A 21,035-nucleotide genomic window follows, 5' to 3' on the forward strand; every position below is an offset into this window, starting at 1 on the left:
GGCCATCGAAATCTTTTTTAAAGAACGTCGGTAAAGAAGCTATTTTAAAACCATTACAATCCGAGAGACTTTTATTGTCACTGAAGGAAATACTAACGAACGTTTCAGCTATAAAAATAAAATGAGCCTGGATTTAAGATCTGAGATGAAAAATAGGTTTGAGTGACAAAAGAGGCAAATTTAAACACATATTGATTGTGTAAAACACCACTAATTACAAATTGTTGGGTTAAAAAAATAAAGAAGATTGAGCTAAAATATGTAACGTCCAGGTACGTAAGTCAGCAACAGAGTGAAGCGGAGGTGTGTTGAGGTCCTTGTTTTATGAGAGATGTGGGCACAGACAGCGATGAACTCCACCAGATGTCCGTTGAGAATGTTCTAGATTAACTTCTCCAAGGTGTGGCAATAGAAATGTATGGCTTCAAAACCAGTAGAGGAAGGGAATGGAATGAGAAATAATCATTAACCTAGCAACAGGCAAGGAAGAGAAGCAAACGAAACACGAAAAACGTCAGTGCTCACGGGAAGAACAGAATACACGGCTAATAAAATCAGCACACATTGACCAGACACTACAGTGAGTGCAAATGCATTAAGTAATTTTTAAAACCCCAACCACATTGTGTTTCCAGAGGTTCCCCTCCAAAAAAAAAAAAAAAATGTGTATCTAGGAGGAAAGAGAATTAAAAAGCCTGGCACCAAAATCATCAGAAAAAAGGAAAACACAAGACAACTACAGGTTCATGTCCGTTATGACCAGACACACAAATGTCCTTTAACAAACCAGGAGCAAACCACACCCAACAGCACAGAAAAGAGATGATGCACCTTAGCTAGCTGGCAAATACAGCTTGGTTTAACATTCCCAAACTGATTAGTGTCTTATGCCATGTTAAATGAAAGAAAATAAGAGAGAGAGAGAGAGACAGGGAGAGAGAGAGAGAAAGAGCCTGACCAGGCAGTGGTGCAGTGGATAGAATGTCGGCCTGGGATGTGGAGGAACCAGGTTTGAAGCCCCAAGGTCGCCATCTTGAGTATAGGCTCATCTGGCTTAAGTGCGGGCTCACCAGCTTGAGCATGGGGTCACCGGCTTAAGCGTGGGATCATAGACATGACCCCATGGTCTCTGGCTTGAGCCCAAAGTTCACTGGCTTGAAGCCCAACGTCACTGGCTTGAGTCCAAGGTCACTGGCTTGAGCAAGGGGTCACTGGCTCTGCTGGAGCCCCCCCCCCTCAAGGCACATATGAGAAAGCAATTAATGAACTAAAGAGACTAAGGAGCTGCAATGAAGAATTCATGCTTCTCATTTCTCTCCCTTCCTGTCTGTCTGTTCCTGTTTGTTCCTATTTCTATCTGTGTCTGTCTCTCACGAAAGAAAGAGAGAGAGAGAGAGAGAGAGAGAGAGAGAGAGAGAGAAAGAAAGAAAGAAAGAAAGATAGATAGATTAAAAGCACTTTGGAAGGAAAAAGTAAAACTCTTGATTCACACATGATATGCTATATGAAAAAAAATATTTTTTTAAAAATCTATTCTTTTTTTTTTTTTATAGGGACAGAGAGAGAGTCAGAGAGAGGGATAGATTGGGACAGACAGAGAAGAACGGAGAGAGATGAGAAGCATCCATCATCAGTTTTTTGTTGAGACACCTTAGTTGTTCACTGAGTAATTTCTCATATGTGCCTTGATGGGGGGGGGCTACAGCAGACCGAGTAACCCCTTGCTTGAGCCAGCAACCTTGGGCTCAAGCTGGTGAGCTCTGCTCAAACCAGATGAGCCTGCGCTCAAGCTGGCAACCTTGGGATCTCGAACCTGGGTCCTCTGCATCCCAGTCCTACGCTCTATCCACTGCGCCACTGCCTGGTCAGGCTATATGAAAAATATCTTAAGGAATCAACAAAATTTACCAGGATCAATAACAGCAAAGTCACAGTTTATAGCCTTGATATAAAAAAAGTAACTGTATTTCTATATACTAGTAAGAAAAATAATTTAAAACCAAAATAAAGAGAACAATTCCACTAACAGTAGCATCAGTAACAGTAGCATGAGTATATTTAACAAAACATGTGTGAGATTTACACACGGAAAACTACAAAACATCACTGAAAGAGGTCAAAGCAGAGTGAGGGAATGGAAAGACATACTATGTTCATGAATTAGAAGACTCCATATTGGTAAGCTGTCATCCCCCCCCCCCAAATGGATCTATAAATTGAAATAACCCTTATCAAAATCCCTGAGGTTTCTTTTTTTTGGCTGGGGATGGGGTGGGGAGTAGATGATTCAGAAGATGATTCTAAAAATGCACACAAAAACGCACAGGACTTAGAACGGGCAGAACAATTTGGCAAAGAACAAAGTTGAAAGCCCTACATCACCTGATGTCAAATTTACTATGAAGTTATAATGATCAAGACAGCGTCATGTGGGCTTAAGCCGAGGCCGACAGAACACAATTGAGAATTCAGAAATAAACCTTTGTGTTGATGCTCTATTGATCCTTGACCAAGGTGTCATAATGATCTAATGGAAGGAAACAGTCTTTTCAACAAATGGTGCGGAGGCTATTGAGAGCCACAAGCCGGGCTAAACAAACAAGCAACAAACAAACAAAGAAAAGAACTTTAACTTAGACTCCACCTTCACCCCCACACCCCAAAGCGAACTCAAGAGCAAATCCTACGTCAACCGAAGAGTTAAAGCTATAAAACTTCTAGAAGAAAACGTTCATGACCTTGGATTAGGCGGAGAGGTCTTCCATACAACATGAAAGGCGTGAGCCACACAAGAAAAGATAAATTGGACTTCATTAAAATTTAAAACGTTTGTGTCTTCAAGGACACGATTAAGTTGATGAAAAGGCAGCCAGCCCCCGAGAATGGGCGGAAATATTTGCAAGTCACATATCTGATAAAGGACTTGTACCCAGACCTATAAACAACTCTTCAACTGAATAACAGAACAAACCTCTTAATTAGAAAATCAGCAAGAGAGTTGAATAAACATCTCGCTGGAGAAGACGATGAATGGCTAATAAGCACATGAAAAGTTGCTCAACATCATTAGTGATTAGGGAAAATGCAAATCGGACCCACAATGAGATACCATTACACACTCAGAGTACGGCTAACATAAAAAAAAAGAAGAGAAAAAAAAAAAAAAGGACCAACTGGACGGCCCCAGCGTGTTGCACGGAGAGAGAGACACACACATACATGTGAAGAGAGCGGGACCCCCTCCATGTGTAGAGCCCGGTGGGACATCAAGGTAGCGCAGCAGACCTTTGGGAGAAACAGGGTCAATGAATGTTTTTTTTTTTATTTTTTATTTTTAGCAAGTTAAACAGAAGAGTCGCCCGTACCGGGCTGTCCTTTTCCATGCGTCGGCCACCTAACCCTCGGGAAATGGAAAACTTATGTCCACACAAACACCCGCCAACAAAGGTTCACAGCGGCAATGCCCACAATAGGCCCCGCGTTGGAAACCGGCCAAACGTCCATCAACGGGCAACAGGACACGCAGAATGTGCCTCCCTGCAACAACGGAGTGCTAGTCAGCATTCCAGAGCGGAGAGGTGCGTGAGCGCCGCCGCCCTGTGTGAGAAAAGCCAAACACAAACAGCCATAAATCGTTCCGTGCCACGTCGAGGAAACACCGAGCAAGGGCCGTCCCGAGCCTTAGAGAAATGCTGGGATGCGGAGATGGAAGGCAGATCCTGGAGATTGACGGTGGCTGGGGGGTGGAGGGGGAGGAGGAGGGAAGGGGACTGGCGAGGACTGCAAAGAGACTTGGGGGAGAACTTGGGGGAGGGGGGAGGGAGAGGGGGTTGAAAAATGTCCCAAAACGTAGTTGTGGTGACGGTTGCATGCTATTGCATTGACTGAAATTTGTTGCACATTTTACGCCGGGCGGATTTTATGGTATAAATTAAATACACTCCATGATGGAAATTATACCCCAATAAAGCTTTAAAAAAAAAAAAAAGAAGAAGAAGAACCAACAGAATGATGTTTGGATAGCAATGGTAACAGACTGTGAGGGGGAGAGAAAGACTGCCCGGGGTACAGCGGGTGCTGCGGGGTCAGAAACATTCGGCTCGGCGGCCGCAGACGGAATGTGGACATGATGTGCGCCTCATCGCAAGATCTGAAATGATGGAAAGCGGAAACCGACAGGAACAGAAGGAAAACCAGACACATTTCTCCACCACGGTAGTTGGAATTCGGATAGATCGAGTAGGGTAAGCAAAAACAACAATAACAACAAAAAAAAAACATTCCAGTGAGGATATCATGTCACAAGACAATGAACAAGCTTGTTCCAATGGACCTAAACAGAACACCCTGGGCCCAGCGCTCCAGCGCCGCACAGCAGGCATTCAGGCTCGGAAGGCACGTCTGCGAAAACCAAGCACCGTCTTCTTGTGCCGTGCAACCTATTGCAAACTGTTTCAAGGGACGGGACAGCCTCGAGATCCAGCCCCTGCCATCCGGGGCAGCGACCCCCGTAGGCTCTCACCATCGCCACGGAGACGCTGATCACGCTGATGACACCCAGCTTCCGGGATAAACAAGAGGTCATCGCGGAAATCAGACCTATAGACAAGTTAGCTGAACGTTAAGAGAAAAGGCTCCATTATCAGAACCGGGTTGTGGGTGGGTGGGGAGGGGCGGGGCAGGGTGCAATTCTGAGGGGTATTTATCCAGGGAAAACGCCCAGCCTTAAACACACACCCTTAGAAAATCTAGAAAGTCTGAAAAAACAGTGGCGATAATCCCACCTAAGGAATCTGCGGAAGGACACTATACTCAACGTCCAGGGAAGGGAAGGAGAGAAACAAAATGGAACCGTCAACAGGATCCCACGGGCAGAAGGTCACTGAAAATATTCATTAACGCAAGTGGCCAATAATTGGCAAGTCTGAGCAACGGGAAACAGGGAACAGTGAGGCCCCCTCCCCCGCCTCCCTCCTCCCAGAAAAATGCATCTTGGCTATAATAAGGAAGGGAGCCGACCCTGGATGATACAGACATTAAAATGCCAATAAATGTAAACACTGAGATGAAATGTACAAATTCCTAGAATTACACAACTTATCAAAACTGACAAAGTGCAGCAGATAGAGAGCCGGCTCCATCCATCCCACAAACGGCTGGAGCCCCAGCGTCAGAATTAACAATCTTCCCACAGAGCAACAGGCAAGGAGGAAAAAAAAAAAAGTCCTAAACCTATACAGAATATTCTAGAATGCAAGAAAAAAAAGAAAAAAAAAAGAGGAAACATTTTGCCACGCATCCTGCCAGACCCCAGCAATACCTTTGGTTACTGAACCCAGGGAGGAGAGAGAGGATAAGAAAGAAACATTGTAACGTACGCACTTCACACGTAAATATTGACACAAAGATTCCCAAGACAACAGGAGCCAGCGGATTTCAGTCGTGTTTAAGGAATAATATACAATGTGAAGGACAAAGGAGGAGAGTGGGGGGAGGGAACGAGGCCGGGGACCACAGAGATGTCTGGAAAAGTAATCTAAGCACGAGATGATAAGGCCCGAACTCGGCAGGGAGGTTCGGGGCTGCCGTGCAGGGATGAGCTCAGGGAAGCAGGAGGGCAGGGAGATTGCTGGGAAGACAGTCAGTGTCCTGGGGTCTGGCCTGTAGGCCTGGGGGGGGGGGGGGTGGAAGAGCAGGAGGGCTATGTCTGGGGAAGATGCCGGTTCCCGGGTAACCAGCCCCGCCTGGTCCGAGGGGCAGGGTCGGGATGGGGGGTACAGCTGGGGTGGTGGGGGTGGTCCTGGGCCGGAGGGCATTCATTCCTCTGGTCAGGAGACGGTGGAAGGCATGGTAGGTGGTGGGGGCCCCTGCCCACCCACCTCTAGGCTGGGGTCTGGAAACCCAGGACTTCCCTACGTCCAGCTCTGAGCCATGAACATTTCCAGCAAAAAAACAGAGAAGAAAGAAACCCTCCTGGCCCACTGTGCTCCTGGCCCACTGTGCTCCTGGCCCACTGTGCTCCTGGCCCACTGTGCTCCTGGTACCAGCAAGAGCAGTGTGAGCTGAGCTTGCAAAATAAACAGGGCTCAACGTAAACAGGGCCAGCAGGTCCCGGGGCCGACTAAGTATGCGGCCGGCCAGGGGAGGGAGGTCAGAGCAGCCTCCTTCTCCATCTGGTCCCCAGGGAGCCCAGGGGAGGCCTGCCTCCCCAGAGAAACTCAGGCTGGGGCCGGGAGCCAGAGGCCGGGGCCAGCGTTCTCAGGACTCCTGTCTGAGGGGCCTGGCCAGGCACCCTTTAACTGTTGGACTCTGGGTCCCCTGACAGGGGTGGGTGGGGGGGGTCCTGGCTTCCCTGCCCGGCCCCCACCTCTTTCTCAACAGACCCCTATGCTTTATGAAACACATTCTGGTGGGTGCTGTCTCCCTCCCCCCGACCCCGTTTCTGGGCTCTGTGGGGACCGGCTCTCCCCTAAGCAGCTGTGTGACCTCAGGCAACTGCTCCACCTTTCTGAGCCTCAGTTTATCCACCTGTAAAATAGGATTCATGCGGGCCAAGTAAAGCAGTGGTCCCTGACCCCTGGGCCATGGACCAGTACCGGTCCATGGGCCATTTGGTACCAGTCCCCAGAGAAAGAATAAATAACTTACATTATTTCCATTTTATTTATATTCAATATTTAAGTCTGAACGATGTTTTATTTTTTTTAAATGACCAGATTCCCTCTGTTACATCTGTCTAAGACTCACTCTTGACGCTTGTCTCGGTCACGTGATACATTTATCCATCCCACCCTAAAGGCCAGTCCGTGAAAATATTTTCTGACATTAAACCGTTCCGTGGCCCAAAAAAGGTTGGGGACCACTGAAGTAGAGAGTCCCTTCCAGAATAAAGAAGGTGATGGAAAAAGTGTGCCTGGCGACTCCGGTGATTTTTAGACAGAGGCGAAGAGAGGGGTTACGGTCTCCCACTTCACAACCACAGGTCGAGGGGGTGCGAGCTGCAGGGGGCTGCTGGTTTGGCCCCCCCTCCCCCCGGGAGTGAGATGAGTCTGAACAGACAAGCCAGGTGGGGCCCAACAGCATTCTGAAGGCGGGGGGTGGGGGGCGGGGGCGGCTCTGAGTTGGAGCAGAGATGCTCTATTGCCAAGCAAGGGATGGCACCAGGGCTCCGTGAGGAGGCAGCGCATGGCATGGGGCCCTTCTGTCCCTGTGGCCCTGGCCCGAACAGAGGGGGGTTTTTGCAGGAAAACTGAGGCCCCCCTTGAGCGAGTTGAGCTGGTCTCTGCCCCCCACCACACACACACAAGTGGACACCCAGGCCCCTGACCCTCGAACGATTAGCTCCCAAGAGCGGGAGTCAGTGACCGTGCATGCGCAGTTCCCTGCCCCACTCCTCTGCCCGCCAGCCCCTTGTCCTGTGGCCGAATGAGCTGGCCTGGGAGGGCCCCTGCCCCTGCCCTGGCCCAGGGCCTGAGAGGAGGGAGGAAGCAGTTGGGGGCTGGAGCCTTGGCTCCCACAGCTAGAGCCCGGCTCCCTTCCGGCCCCGGGCCCGCCGGGTGGGGTTGGGCAGGCTCGGGGGCTCTGGTCGGGGTTGGCAGCCTGCTGGCCCGGCCACTGCTGCCGGCCGGCTGGGCCTCTGAGGGCCGGGCGGCTGCTGGATTTCCTGCCCCAACTTCCCGCAGTCAGCAGGATTGCACGGGCTGGGGGCGGGTGGGTGGGGGGTGGGTTGTTTATGGTCCCGATGGCGGCAGCGATAAGTGCGATAACTGGGGCCCAGGATGTGCCACCGTGCCCTCTGGGCCTGACGAGGCCCTTTCCCAAGGTCTGTCCCCAAGGGGGGCACCGGTCAGTGCAGGGGAGGGGCTGGGCCGGCCGAGGCGGTGCCGCCCACTCTGGCCCCTGCCCGGGCCCAGCACCTCGCCATCTGGGTGGACAGAGGGGCTGAGATTTGGTGTGCAGCCCGGCCCTGCTCAGGACCCCGGGGGCCCAGGCAAGTGACTCCACCTCCACGGGCAGTAAAGGGGGAATGAAGATGCGCAGGCCCGTCTCCCCGAACGCCACATGGGCAGAACGTCCCAGAATTCTCACAACCTCGAAATGGCCCCCCTGTGCCGGGCACCGAGGCTGACAGGCTGATGTGGTGGGGGCTTTGTTCCCAAACCTCCTTTCCGGGGATCAGGGACTCCAGAGGATGCTTGCCTTTGTTGTTCTGACCTTAAGAAATGTGGGCATGTAATGGTACCCTAAGGCCGGCTCTGGCCCCACTGTGCCCACTACACTGACCTGGCCTCACTGAGGGCTGTGTCCTGGTTCTCAGACCCTGGAGAGGCAGCTCCTCCAGCCTGGGGAGGGGCACGGCCCCAGGGGACCCTGCCACCCACCTGCAGCCATCCCCAGAGGACAGCAGGCTCCAGTCTGTCCTGAGAAGCCGCGGGCAGGGCTGTCAGAAAGGCCTGGGTGGCAGGGCAGGGGGTGGTGGAGGAGCAATCGCATCTGGAAAGTGGGAGGGGGGCCGTGCCCAGGGTGGGGGAGCAGGCTGGGCAGTGGGGGCCTGGGTCCGCTCCCCGGCTCAGCCTCCGCCTCCTCGGATGTCTAGAAGCCCCTGCACAGGGTGCCCAGCATACTGTCCTGGGCTCAAACCCCGCTGCCCCGTGTCAGGTGTGCCCGCCCCTTGCCCCGCCCAGAGCACAGAGATGGCAAGTCAAGGACGCGTGAACCCACCTGAGCGGATGAGCCCAGGTCCCCCGGCCGGCCCAGTGGGCTGACCTGTCCCCAGTCTCAGTCCCTAGCCTGCCAGACAGGGATGTGTTCCGCTGGACCGTCCGCCCGTGCAAAGGCGGGTCCCCAGGGGGCTCAGGGCTGTGGTGGCCGAGGGGGCCAGGCCCGCACGCAGCCCTGGGGGGCATCTGGACAATGGCTCCCCTTGTGAACGGCTCCCAGGTTCAGGGCTCATGGCCCCAGGGCCAGCCCACGCCCAAGGCGGACTGCACAGGTGAGGGGGTGCCCCGTGGGGGGTTAGGCCCCGTCCCTGCCCTGCCTGCCCAGCTGCAGCCTGTGAACGTGGGCCCGAGCCAGGTGTTGCCGGGGAGACCAAGTGGCGGCACCCCCTGCCCAACTGAAACTCCTCTATTTTTAGCCTCCCAGCTACTTTGAGATAAAGTCCATGTGGACCTGTGAGCTGCTGGGCAAGGTAACCGCCGGCTCCACATCACAGGGACTTCAGAAGGCAGCCCTCCTGCTCCTCCGCCCTCCCTCGGCTCCCAGGGTGCCCTGGGAAGATGCTGGACTGGGCGCAGAGCCTGGCAGGGAGCCGGGTCCTCGGGGGCCCAGGGGCCGGCGCCCTGGAGCGGAGTCACACGTGTCCCACCTGGAGGCCTCGGAGGGCCTCGGCTGGCACCCCACACCCTCAGCACACCCGACGCCCCCCCGACGCCCCTGAGCACCCCTCGGCTGGATGGCGAGGGAGGTCACGCTTTACTACTCCAGCGAGGGGCCTGAGGCCACTGGGTGCCACTTGCCAGTAGAGACGCCACTGGTCAGAGGTCCAGAAACCAGCCTGGCCTAGACTACGACTGACCTCCTCCCACGGGGACCGAGGCCCAGCCAGGTGTGGGAGGGAGTGGACGTGAGCCCTCGTCAGGGGGTCCCCGGTGGGACGCGCCCACATCGAGCACAAGAGGGAGGAATGAAGGAGGGGGACCCAGCAAGCTCCTACAGCACCATTCATGTCCCGCACGCCCTCAGCGCCCTTCCGGACGCAGCCGGGAGAGTGAACAGCCGCCGGGGGTGGCTCTGTCCCGGCCCCGAGGACGACAGACCGCCGAGAGCCATGTGTGCTGCCCACCGGAGCCGTGCGGCCCAGACCCTCATGCCTACCTTGTCTTCCACGCGGTTCAGGCGGGCGCCGATGGTGTTGCTGCCGCGGTCCTTGCTCTTTTCTGTGGAGCAAAGCACCGAAATCAGGATTGCACACGTGTGTGTGTATGTGTGTGTGTGTGTGTGCTGGCAGAGGGGGAGGGGTGGGGGCACCCCTCTGGGATCAGGGAGAGGGGCGGGGGGTACCCCTCTGGGATCAGGGAGGAGGATAGTGTTGGGCTGATGAGGTAGCCGAGGGTACAAAGGCCTGGACCTATGAACTTGTAAAAGTGCTTCTGTGGCAGGAGCCTCAGAGGGGGGGGGGTGCCAGTCTTGACTCCATCCCTGCTGCACCCCCCGCCCCCAGCTCTGTGAGCTGAGGGGCCCCACCACCTACTCTGCAAACTCACTACAGTGTGCTCCCCGGGGGCTCACTGGCCTGGCTGGGCCCGGAACGCCTGCCGCCCCTGCCTCCCCTGAGTGCGCTGTGGCTCCCGCTTGAACTTGGGTGAAGGCAGCCCTGAGGAACCTGCCCGGCCCTGTCTCCCCCGGTGTGACCCACAGCCCCAGGCCAGGGGACGTGAGGAGTCAGCGCTGGGGAGCGGCATCCACCCCCAAACCCCATTCCCCGGGTCTCCTGCAGGGGCTCCTGGTCACGTTTCCAGACCCAGCCCTCCCACGGCCCTTTGCAAGCGCCCATGTGGCTCTTACACCAACTGAACATTTATTTCTCGGTGAGGCGGCTTTGAGGCTGCCTTGTCAGGGTGGGTCTCCTGTCCCTCTCTCTGGCTGTCCTTGTCTGCTGCTCACTGAGGAGACCCTGAGGCCCGTTCTGACCGTGGGGAGAGGCGGGTGCCAAGGCAGGGAGGGGGCAAGGGTCTCCTGGGCCGCCACGCCCGCGGTGCCCTGCTGCAGCAACCCACCTGAGACGGGGATGAAGAGGGAGGGCTTCCCGATGGACTGGTCCAGCCTGGGAGGGAGACAGAGACCACCAGCTCACGCTCAGCCTGGGCACCCGGCCTGTCGGTGGACAGATAGCCAATGTGCCCGGCGAGACGACAAGCCGCCCCGCCCCTGGGGCGACCCCCACCATGGCCGCCCACACACCTGCCAGCTGCCTCTCAGACCCCAGACAGAGGCCCGAGTTCCTGAGGGGGCTAGGCAGGGTGCTCAGTGGTTGGGCACCTCCTTTAGACTTCCTCCCTGGGCAGGGCAGGGCAGGATCCCAGGGTCACCCTGGGTCCCACGGCTGCTTCCTCAATGCCCCAGGCCAGGCACGCGGGGCAGGCCTGCGTTTGGGCCCTTCCGGGGCATGGCTAGGTCCCTGGCCGGTGGCCTTCACGTCACAGGGGCGGGTCAGTGACAGCGCAGTCGGAGCCCCCGGCCGGTGGTCAGGACCGTCACGCTCTCCCAGCTCTGCCTGTGCCAGCAGGAGCTGGATTCCCGGGCTGGCCTGCCGAGCAGGCACCGCTGGTCCCCCAAGGGTGACGCTGCTTCCATCTGAACGCACTGTCCAGGCTCCGGGTCGGAAGCCGGAACATGCTGGTTCCCGATGGTCAGGGTCCCCAGCCCCAAGTCTGGGTTGGGGAGCCCCCAGCGCGGGGTGGGGGGGCTTGTGCTTGTCAGGGTCTCTCTGCTGGTAGAGGGTCTCCTGGGGCAGGGGCAGGGGCTGGCTCCAAGGGGGTGGGCTGGCTGTGGAGTAGCCTGCAGCTCTGAGCAGGAGGAGGTGTGAGGCTGCAGTGGGAGGGGGAGCAGAAGTTCTGACCCCTCCCCCACCATGTCCCTTCCCAGCCACTTCCCGTCCCCTGCATGCCCCGGGGCTCCGGGCCACCCACCTTCTCTGCAGCTCTTTGATGCGTACCATGAGGTTGAGATGGCCCTGTGAGTACTGCTCGATGACATCCCTCACGTCATAGGGCTTCCGAGCTTGCTGCGGGCCAGAGGACACGAGTCACTTCCCCCTCAGGGCCCCGCTGGTGCGGCGAAGACCCAATAGTGTGGGCACCCTGGGTCTTTTGGGGGGGTTGAACGTGATTGCCAGTGTGGCGGGACAGGCAAGGCCTGGATCATCCCCGGGGGCTCGAGTAGACTGGCTTGGCCACTGGGGGGTTGGGGGAGCCCTGGGCCAGCGGTCAGCCTCTCTAGACCTCAGCTTCCTGACTGCTTACCCAGGTGGGCCTGCCTGCTCTCCCTTTCTCGGGTACCAGCCCCGATTCTCAAACAGCCTCACGGAAGAGCTGGCCCAGCTGAGAGGCCAGGAGGACAGCAAGGCCACCGAGGGCCGGCTGGGAGGGCACAGCCGTGTGCAGCCGCCTCCTGCCTGGGCCCCAGACTGACCCTCTGCACACCCGCTGTTCTCAGGATGGGGAGGTGGCCTGCCAGGCACCCTTTGACACTGGGCAGAGGTGACCCCCCAGGTGACAACCTCACTATGCAGGGCCTGCTCCGTGTGGCAGGTCTCATTGCTGGGACTCCGAGGCTGCCGGGGCAGAGGGACGCTTCCACGGCAGGCCTGGAGCCCGGGGACAGGGCAGGTGACTCCAGGGCACCCAGGCTGGGCGCCAGCTCAGAGCCCATCGGGGCACCCAGGGCCCAGGTGCAATCACCAGAAACCACAACAGAGGGAAGGAGGTTTCTCGTGATGTTATTGAACAAAACCTCAAGCCCGTCTGTGGCCTCCTCCCCGGGAGCCCGCAAGCCCAGGGGCCTGCCCAGGTCGCAGCAGGCTGGCCAAGCAGGAGTTTGGTGGCCCAAGAGGCGCTTCACCCACGGGAGCCAGCCACAGTCATACGGGAACACATTCAACCTCTCTCCGAGGGCTGCGGTGGGTGGGGCCGAGGGTGGCCCCCATGAGCGCTGAATGAAGGGGTTACTGGCTTGTGCTGGGAAGAGCCGAGGCCTGCCTGGCCTGCCACACAGCTCGGCAGAGTAGGGCCAGGCCAGCCCGGGTTGGAGGGTAAGAACGAATGAGGTTGAATGAGGTTCAGATGCCCATGGAGGGTCAGGGCCGGGTCTCAGCCCTGGGGTCTGGGGGCCTATCCTCCTCCCTGCCTACCTGGGGGCCCATCCTCCTCCCTGCCTACCTGAGGCCTAGCTTTCCTGGGGCTACCACCCTAGAGATTGGGCTAGCCCGGCCTGAGGGTGTGGCCACCTCTGCCTTCCCAGAAAGATGGGACACCCTCTCAGATCTCCGAGCACCTTCTGACATGCCCAGGGGCTCTGCCATCAGCGAGGGCAGCTTAGCAGAGTTCACGCAGCACCCCAACACTGTTCTGGACCCCAGGAATCCCAAGGCAGGACAGTGGCCTCTGTCCTACTGAGGGGTTGCACCCCACAACATCTATAGTCTCTTCAGGGACAATACCTATCCCTCCTCTGGGCCCTGAAGACAGGATCCCGAGATTGGGGGGGTGCTGGATGGAGCCTGCCTTCCCCACTTCATGGCTATGCCCCTGACAGAAGGACCTTCTGGGCACCAGGGCCACCTTACATCATGAAGGCCCATCACGAGATCACTGGGTCAGGCAAGGGACGGGACATGAGGCATCCCCTCCTGCTCCCCACACACCCAGCTTAAGGACAGTCATAAAAAATGGTGCGAAGGTCCAGACTAGGGGTAACACTCCCAGGTTTTAGCTGTCCCATCTGTGAAAGGGGGGATCCGCCTGTGACACGGGGCACGAAGCCCTGTCCCCCGCTGGCTGGCAGGGCAGGGAGTGAGGACAAGGCAGAGTGGTAGGTGAGGACGGTCAGGGAGTCCGGAGCCAGCCCGCACCAGAGGAGCTAGAAGTGGTTGTGGTGGTGGCTGTGGCTGATCCCAGAGTCTGAGCTGTCCCTTAGTGCACCCTGACGTTGGCCCGGAGTCATGCCAGTCAGCCTCCAGCAGGCCAGAGGGCCCAGTGTGCTGGTGAGATCAGGCTGGGTTCAGAGCCCACAGCGGTGCAGGCCTGGCCTGCACAGAGCGTGTCCTGGTGTCTGTCCCCCAGACAGCCCGGGAGGCCACAGGCCACACGGCATACTGGGAGCCTCTGCCTGCACAACTGCGGACAAATGTGCCTCTGAGAGTGGAAGGGACGAGTGTGCGGGGGAACGTGAGGCCGAGAGTGCGTGTGCATGTGCGTGCATGTGCGTGTGCATGTGTGTGCATGCATGTGCTTGTGCATGCGTGTGTGCATGTGCGTGTGTGTGTATGTGTGTGCGTGTGCATGTGCGTGCATGTATGTGTGCGTGTGTACGCATGTGCATGTGTGTGCATGCATGTGCTTGTGCGTGCGTGTGTGTGTATGCGTGTGCTTGTGCATGTGCGTGTGTGTGCCCCGGTGCGTACCTGTCCGCAGGAGCGGGCTACGTGGGGCCAGCGAGCAGGGCCTTCCCGCCTGGCCCCATCCGGGGCATAGACCACAGAAGGGTCAGTGATGTCCGGCTGACGGCCTGCAGAGTCCTGGGCCCCTGAGACTTATCTCGGAGCTGTTAGCTCCCCTGAGGGTCTGGTCAGTGCTCCCGGAGGCCTTTGTCAAGTGGCTGCCTGGGTCCCGGTCCGGAGAGAGCATCTCAGCTTTCCCTCCGGAGCTAACTTCCTGAGATGAGCCCAGATAGCACTGGGCGTCCAGACTGACCGGCAGTGGACATAGGAATTTGAGGCAAACTTGAAGGGCTAAGAGGCTTTGGCTCCTCTGGCCAGACATAGGCGCGGCCAGCCGGGCACTTATCACCCAAGGAGCCGGGCAGGCAGGCCCCCCGCCTCCGCCAGGACTGCAGCCCCTGAGGCCAGAGCCGGTGGGGGTGTGGGCAGGTGGGCAGGCCGGTGGGCCGGGTTGGGGGAGGGAAGGCTGCCCTGACAGCTGGGCCCAGGGAAGAAGCTGCCCCTGGGGCCCCACTGAGCTCACTGTCAGGGGCTCCGTCCACTGCCCCCAGCTCCACGGGTCCATCCTCCCTGGAGGCCTCCATGCTGCCCCTGGAGACAAGGGCCGGCTGCTGAGGCCAGAGGCAGCTCCAGCCCCTGGCCTTGTGCAAGAGCCTCTACACCCCACTAGGGCACAGTGGGAGGCTCCCAGGAGGGCCTCCACTCACAAGGGCGATCTGGTTTATGTGAGGCTGGAGCGCAGGGGAGGTGGGGGTTGCCCGGCGTGCTGGCAGAACCCCCTCCCCCCTCGCCAAGTCACTCTCGAGACCCTGTACTGTCTCCTGAGGCAGAAAAGGGAGCCCTCAGCCTGGCGGGCAGTGCCAGGCTGCCGCCGATGCCAGCATTGTCACTGACGGAGCCCCTCCAGGGCCCACGTCTGCTCCAGGTCAGGGGGGCCCATCTGCCAAGGCTAACCCCTGTTTGGAGCTGGAAGCTGCCCATGTCGCCTATGAGCTGGGCCTGCTGGGCACCCCCAGACCCTAGAAGTACCCCCCACCCCCCACTGGAAGCCTGCTGTCCACCCTGGCAAACCCCTTCTGTCCCCACAGTGACTCCCTCTGTCCTGCAGAGACCTGCTCTGGAGCCCCTGTGCCCGGCTTCTCCAGCCAGGGACCATCCCCACCCTGGAAGCGTCCCCCCTGACCCCTCGGCTCCAGCAGGTTGAAGTCCCTGCCAGGCTGCTCTCCAAAGAGGGTGATACACCCTGGCCCTTCTCGGGGCCTCCTCGGCCCCTGGGGGACAGTCCTGCCCAGACCCGACCCCCGGGGCAGGTTCCTGTCTGGGAGGGTGCTGGTGACGCCCAGAAGCCAGCCACCCCTGAGTCGCCCTCAGCTGGCTGCCCCGCCCCCGGGAAGGAGCAGCGCAGAACCCAGACGCCGTGATCAGCGGCCACCGTCGGGTCTCACCCGGCACATTGCTGGGCAGACCTCCTGGCACCAGCGGTGCCTTCTTTGTCTTGACAATGAGCAGTCCCAGGCGTGGCAGGAGCCTCCGTGCAGCCTGGCCCATTTGGTTCTGGAAGGCCACCACCTGCAGTGGGTGGGGTGCCAGCAGGCAGCGGGACAGAACTGAGGTACCCTATGCACAAGTCGTCCCCGAGCGGCAGCGGTGGGGGGTGCCCACCCCACGGGCCACACACACACTGTGCTCTGGCCACCTGGTGGAGCTTGGTGCCAGGAAGGGCCCTGCCCACCCAATGCTGCCCTTGGGTCTCGCATCAGTGCTGGTCTGAGGACACTGCCCACGTTCGGCTGTGGGCTGGGTGTGCACGAGGCACGCGGCTGGGTGTGCGCGAGGCACGCGGGCTGGGTGTCTGTGAGGCACGCGGGCTGGGTGTGTGTGAGGCACGCGGGCTGGGTGTCTGTGAGGCACGCGGGCTGGGTGTGCGCGAGGCACGCGGGCTGGGTGTCTGTGAGGCACGCGGGCTGGGTGTGTGCGAGGCACGCGGGCTGGGTGTGTGTGAGGCACGTGGGCTGGGTGTGCGCGAGGCACGCGTCTAGGTGTGCGTGAGGCACGCGGGCTGGGTGTCTGTGAGGCACGCGGGCTGGGTGTGCGCGAGGCACGCGGGCTGGGTGTCTGTGAGGCACGCGGGCTGGGTGTGCGCGAGTCACGCGGGCTAGGTGTGTGTGAGGCACGTGGGCTGGGTGTGTGTGAGGCACGCGGGCTGAGTGTGTGTGAGGCACACATGTCGTCATCCGCCCCCCCCTGGCTCTTATTCCCGTTACAGGTGGGGGAAAACTGGCCAGTACCGTCTGGGACAGGGTCTGGGTCCAGAACCACCCTGCCGGGTCTGGGTGGGACGCTGGGTGGGTGGGGCGGAAAGTGAACTGTGCGGGTGGGCAGCCTGGTACAGAAGGCGTGGCCCAGAGCAGGAGGCTGGGGCGCTGGTTCCTGTCCTAGCCCTGCTGTGACCACTCTGGGGAACATGGACAAGTCACCCCCAGCCTTCCCCGCTTGGCAGAACAAAGCCCGGGGGACCAGGCATTGCTCGGGGTTCCGGGAGAACCCTGGCCCTGACTCCATCCGGAGCTCGCTTTTTAAAGGCCCTTGTGGGCAAGTCCCCCAGAAAGAGAATGACCGCCCGAGGGTCCCTGTTCCTCCGTCTGCCTATCCCCAGAGGGAGGGCTGAGCGGGGTTCCTGTCCTTGGACCAAGTACCGTGCCCATCCGCTAGCCCCCTTCTCGGGAGGCCTTAGACTCGGGGGGCTGAGGGGTTGCTACAAGGACACCCATCCCTGGAAGGAAGTGTTGACAGAGAATGGAAGCCCACCGGTTCCAGTCCAGCTCAGCCAGGGAGACCCCACCTCTCCCGGTAGAGGTGGGCCACCCCCCCGGGGCACAGAGCAGGGCCAGGCCTCCCCTCCGTTCTCCTGACTCACACAGGGCAGCAAGAACTCTGAGCCCGTGTAGGATAGGGCTCTGGGGCCTGCGGCAGGAGCCCAGATCCTGCCCAGGTGATGTGGGTCACGCTTGTGCTCTCTCTGAGTCCCGCCCACATACCCTCCATCCATCAATCAGGGGAGGGACCAGCGAGTCCCGGATGCTCTGTGTGTGTCTCTGAGTCCCGCCACATACCCCCCATCCATCAATCAGGGGAGGGATCAGCGAGTCCCAGATGCTCTGTTGTGTGTCCCTGGCTGTGGGTTGGGCCTTAGGGTCCAGGACAGATCAGGGACACGACTCTCCGGGAACCCGCTGTCTTGGGGATGGACAATGAAGCCATTGCGGGAGTCCGATGGGTGAGGGCAGATGGTGAATGTGGCAGGGATGGAGAACTCACAGCCTCCACCGTGGACGGGAGAGGGGCCTCCCAGGCAAGGGCAGGGGTGGGGGGCTTGGGGCAGGACGCACCTGGAATTTCTTCTTGGCCACAAAGTACTGCATGCGCCGAATGACCCTGATGGTGGCCCGATGATGCTCCCGCAGCCTGTGTGGGGGAGAGACAGAGAGAGAGGGGTCAGCGGCCATGCTGTGATGGGTGCTTGGTGCCTTCCCAAGTACACCCTGCTACATACATGTAGGCCTTCTAGAAACAAGGAGACTGCTCAACCCCACGGGATGGAGACCTTCATAGCTATGTCCTGAGGGTGCAGGGAGGGGAGGCTGGGCGCAGGAGGCTTTAACCAGCAGGATTATTCCAGAAGGACCCTTCCTTGTTTTGCTCATTGCTCAGAGGCCGGTGGGATGACCCGGATGCCTACTGTGAGGAGAAGAGTGCTGGGGAAGCCACACTGTGTATACCTCGGGGGCCCCTGGACTGGGACCAGGTGAGCTGGCCAGCTGGAGCAGGCACCTAGAGAGCTGAGGTGCCCCAGCCAAGAGCCAGCACCAAGCGGCAGCCGTGTGGGGGAGGCCGTCCTCGACCGCCCATCCCTGGTCTGCCACTGGGACGACCACAGCTGCACGAGTCACCCCACCCAAAGCCAGAAAAACGACCTCCCTGTGGGACCCACGCGGCAGACCCACGGAACCGTGAGCAAGAAGGGTCGTGGCGTGAAGCCACGGAAGTTAGGAGCGGTTTGCTACGCGACAACAGGTGGCAGAGAAAGAAATTAGGCGTCAAGAGCGGGGACACTGTGACATCCAAATCCCAAACCACGTGGCTTTGGGTTTGGGGACCAGGCACTGGGCAGAGGCTGGGGAAAGAAAGCCGGCCATGGAAGAAGCTGGCCTTTGAGTTGGACACCATCACGAACCGGATGAAGCTCTGAGGGGTCCTAGAGGGGTGAGTTTTGCACGGGGTGGGGGGGGGGTAAAGAGCTACGGCCAGAGGGAAAACTGTGGCGGACTAAAGATGGATGCCGATCCTTCACCGCGCCCCTCAAGAGGCGCGGTCTGTTTCCACCGAGCTGGGAGTGGATGGCGTGTTCTGAGCCGCGGCTTCGAGGGACATTGTAGCTTCCTCTCAGAATGCTGCTGCCCCTTGGACGCGTCTCAGCCACAGGGAGGGGAGCTGAGTGCACCCCGGCTGACGGCCTGGCAGCTTCAGACAGGGACCACCGTCACCACCAAGCTGCCACTTGGATGAGCCCAAGGGAGACCCTCCCCCCTCCCCGGATTGAGCAGCCCAAAATGCTGACCCAGAGGCTCAGAAGCAGGAAGGTTTGCTTCAGAATTTTTTGGACGAGGTCTTAAATAACCATGATCAATAGTTTCGACGAAATAGATGCAGAGATGGAGAATTTCACCGGGGAAATAAAATCTGTATGGAAAATTAAGAGAAAATAAAAAAGGAAACTCTAGAACACAAAGGAAATTAATGAAAATTAAGAATGTAATAAAGGGATGGCCCTGGCTGGTTGGCTTAGCAGCAGAGCATTGATCCAGTGTGTGAAAGTCCCAGGTTCGATTCCCGGTCAGGACACGCAGAAGAGGCAACCATCTGCTTCTCCTCACTCCCCTCTCCCTTCTCTCTCTCTCTTCCCCTTCTGCAGCAATGGCTCTATTGATTTGAGCATATCGGCCCCAGCTGCTGAGGATGGCTCTGTTGAGCCTCTGCCTCAGGTGCTAAAAATAGCTCAGTTGCGAGCCCATGACTCCAGATAGGCAGAGCATTGATCCCAGAGGGGAATCGGTGGGTGGATCCCAGTTTGGGCACATGTGGGAGTCTGTATCTCCCTTCCTCTCACTTAAAAAAATAAAAAATAAAAAAGAATGCAATAGATGAATTGGATTGCAGAGGAGGCGGAGCAGAAAAGAATACTTGTGAACTAGAGGAAGATGACCACGTTAGGGTGTGGAGAGAAAGTGGAATTAAACATAGAGGGGAAAAAACAGAACATAAAACCTATGAGATAAGGTTAGAAGTCTTAACACTTGTAAAGTCTCAAAAGGCGAGGGAGAGACAATGGAAAACAAAGATTTCTGAAGACCTGGTGGCTGACTATTCTCCAAAAACGATGAAGGACATGAGGCCAAACATTCGAGCCGCTCTCTGGACCCACAGTGGAGAAACAAAAGGCCCGTCAGACCCGGGCTCATCAGAGGAACACTGCTGAAGACTGAAGGCACAGGAAATGTCATAGGAGCAGTGAAGGAAGGATGGGTGTGTGTGTGTGTGTGTGTGGGGAGACAATGACACATTATCTTGATGGCTGACTTGTCAACAGAAAGGATAAAAGCCAGATGACATCTTTAAAGTGCTCAAGGAAAATTATCAACTTAGCATTCTATACCCATCAAATACATCCTAATGAAGGTGAAAATGAGAGAAGCCAGACACACGAGGAACAGTCCTGTGTGGTTCCACTCGAGGAGGTTCCTCCCACCCCCAGAGGAGCCAGATCCACAGAGAACAGAAGGTAGGACGGTGGGAGCCCAGGGCTGGGGGAGGGGATGGGAGAGGATGTCTCCATGGGGACGGAGCGTCAGCTGAGAAAGATGAGAAAGTCCTGGGGAGGACGGTGGTGACGGTTGCACAGTGTGGACGGGGTGGATGCCACCGAGCTGGGCACTTAAGACGGCCTGACCTGTGGTGGCGCAGTGGATAAAGCATCAGCCTGGAACACCGAGATCACTGATTCAAACCTGCACTTGCCTGGTCAAGGCACATATGGGAGTTGATGCTTCCTGCTCCTCCCCCCTTTCTCTCTCTCTCTCTCCTCTCTAAAATGAATAAATAAAATCTTATATATATAAAAAAAAAGAGATGGTTCAGATGGGGAATTTTCTGTGTATTATGCCACAAAAACACCAACCAACCAACCAACAAACCAGAAGGTGAAACCCACACCAGGAGCTCTCCCTGGCAGGGAGCTGCCTTGAAGAATGACTTGGACCCCCCCCCCCCAGGCAAAGAGGATGATCCCAGAAAAGCCTGGAAATACGGGGGGAGGGGGGAGAGCACAGAGAAGGACGGAGTGACGGGGAAGTCCCAGCTCGTGTGGATGGAAACAGTGACGTGGCATGAGGTTTAAGGGTTGCTAGAGACCGAGAGGGAGGGATCATTTCATTGTTTAAAAAGCGGTCAGTTTGGCAGGAGGATGTCATCCTAGATCCGTATGCGGCTAAACGTGCACGTACAGGTAGGTGTCCGGAGGCGTAAACCCACGTGCGTGATCACTGTCGCACACCAGCAAGGCGGAGGGCGGCGGTGAAGTCACGCAGGTGGTGAAGCGCCCTGTGTTGTCAGGACCGTGGTGACAGTGCCCCGCTGAGGTTGACGCTAATGGGTCCGGGACGTATCGCATAGCCTCGAGGTAACCACCGAAGGGATAATTGAATAGTATGGATTCAACGAATTCATGGGGGGGGGGATCAAAACTGAATAATAATATTTG

The 21,035-nt window shown here is 57.8% G+C and overlaps 1 protein-coding gene across 7 annotated transcripts in view; it reads right to left on the reverse strand.

Annotated features, from left to right (window-relative positions):
* The window catches only part of KCNQ1 (potassium voltage-gated channel subfamily Q member 1), a 321,605-nt gene that overhangs the window by 63,801 nt on the left and 236,769 nt on the right, over positions 1–21,035 (reverse strand). For 2 of the 7 annotated variants that reach the window (XM_066252330.1, XM_066252333.1), the window contains exons 12-15: positions 17,608–17,683; positions 11,717–11,785; positions 10,779–10,825; positions 9,877–9,938 (exon numbers count right to left, since the gene is read on the reverse strand). In XM_066252330.1, the coding sequence (XP_066108427.1) occupies positions 9,877–9,938; positions 10,779–10,825; positions 11,717–11,785; positions 17,608–17,683 (254 nt within the window). Of the gene's footprint in view, positions 1–9,876; positions 9,939–10,778; positions 10,876–11,690; positions 11,786–17,607; positions 17,684–21,035 lie in introns of all 7 variants that reach the window. The other 5 variants (XM_066252332.1, XM_066252334.1, XM_066252335.1 and 2 more) reach the window with 3 other exon arrangements.

Source organism: Saccopteryx bilineata, chromosome 1, assembly GCF_036850765.1.
Source record: "Saccopteryx bilineata isolate mSacBil1 chromosome 1, mSacBil1_pri_phased_curated, whole genome shotgun sequence".
Taxonomy (NCBI): Eukaryota; Metazoa; Chordata; class Mammalia; order Chiroptera; family Emballonuridae; genus Saccopteryx; species Saccopteryx bilineata.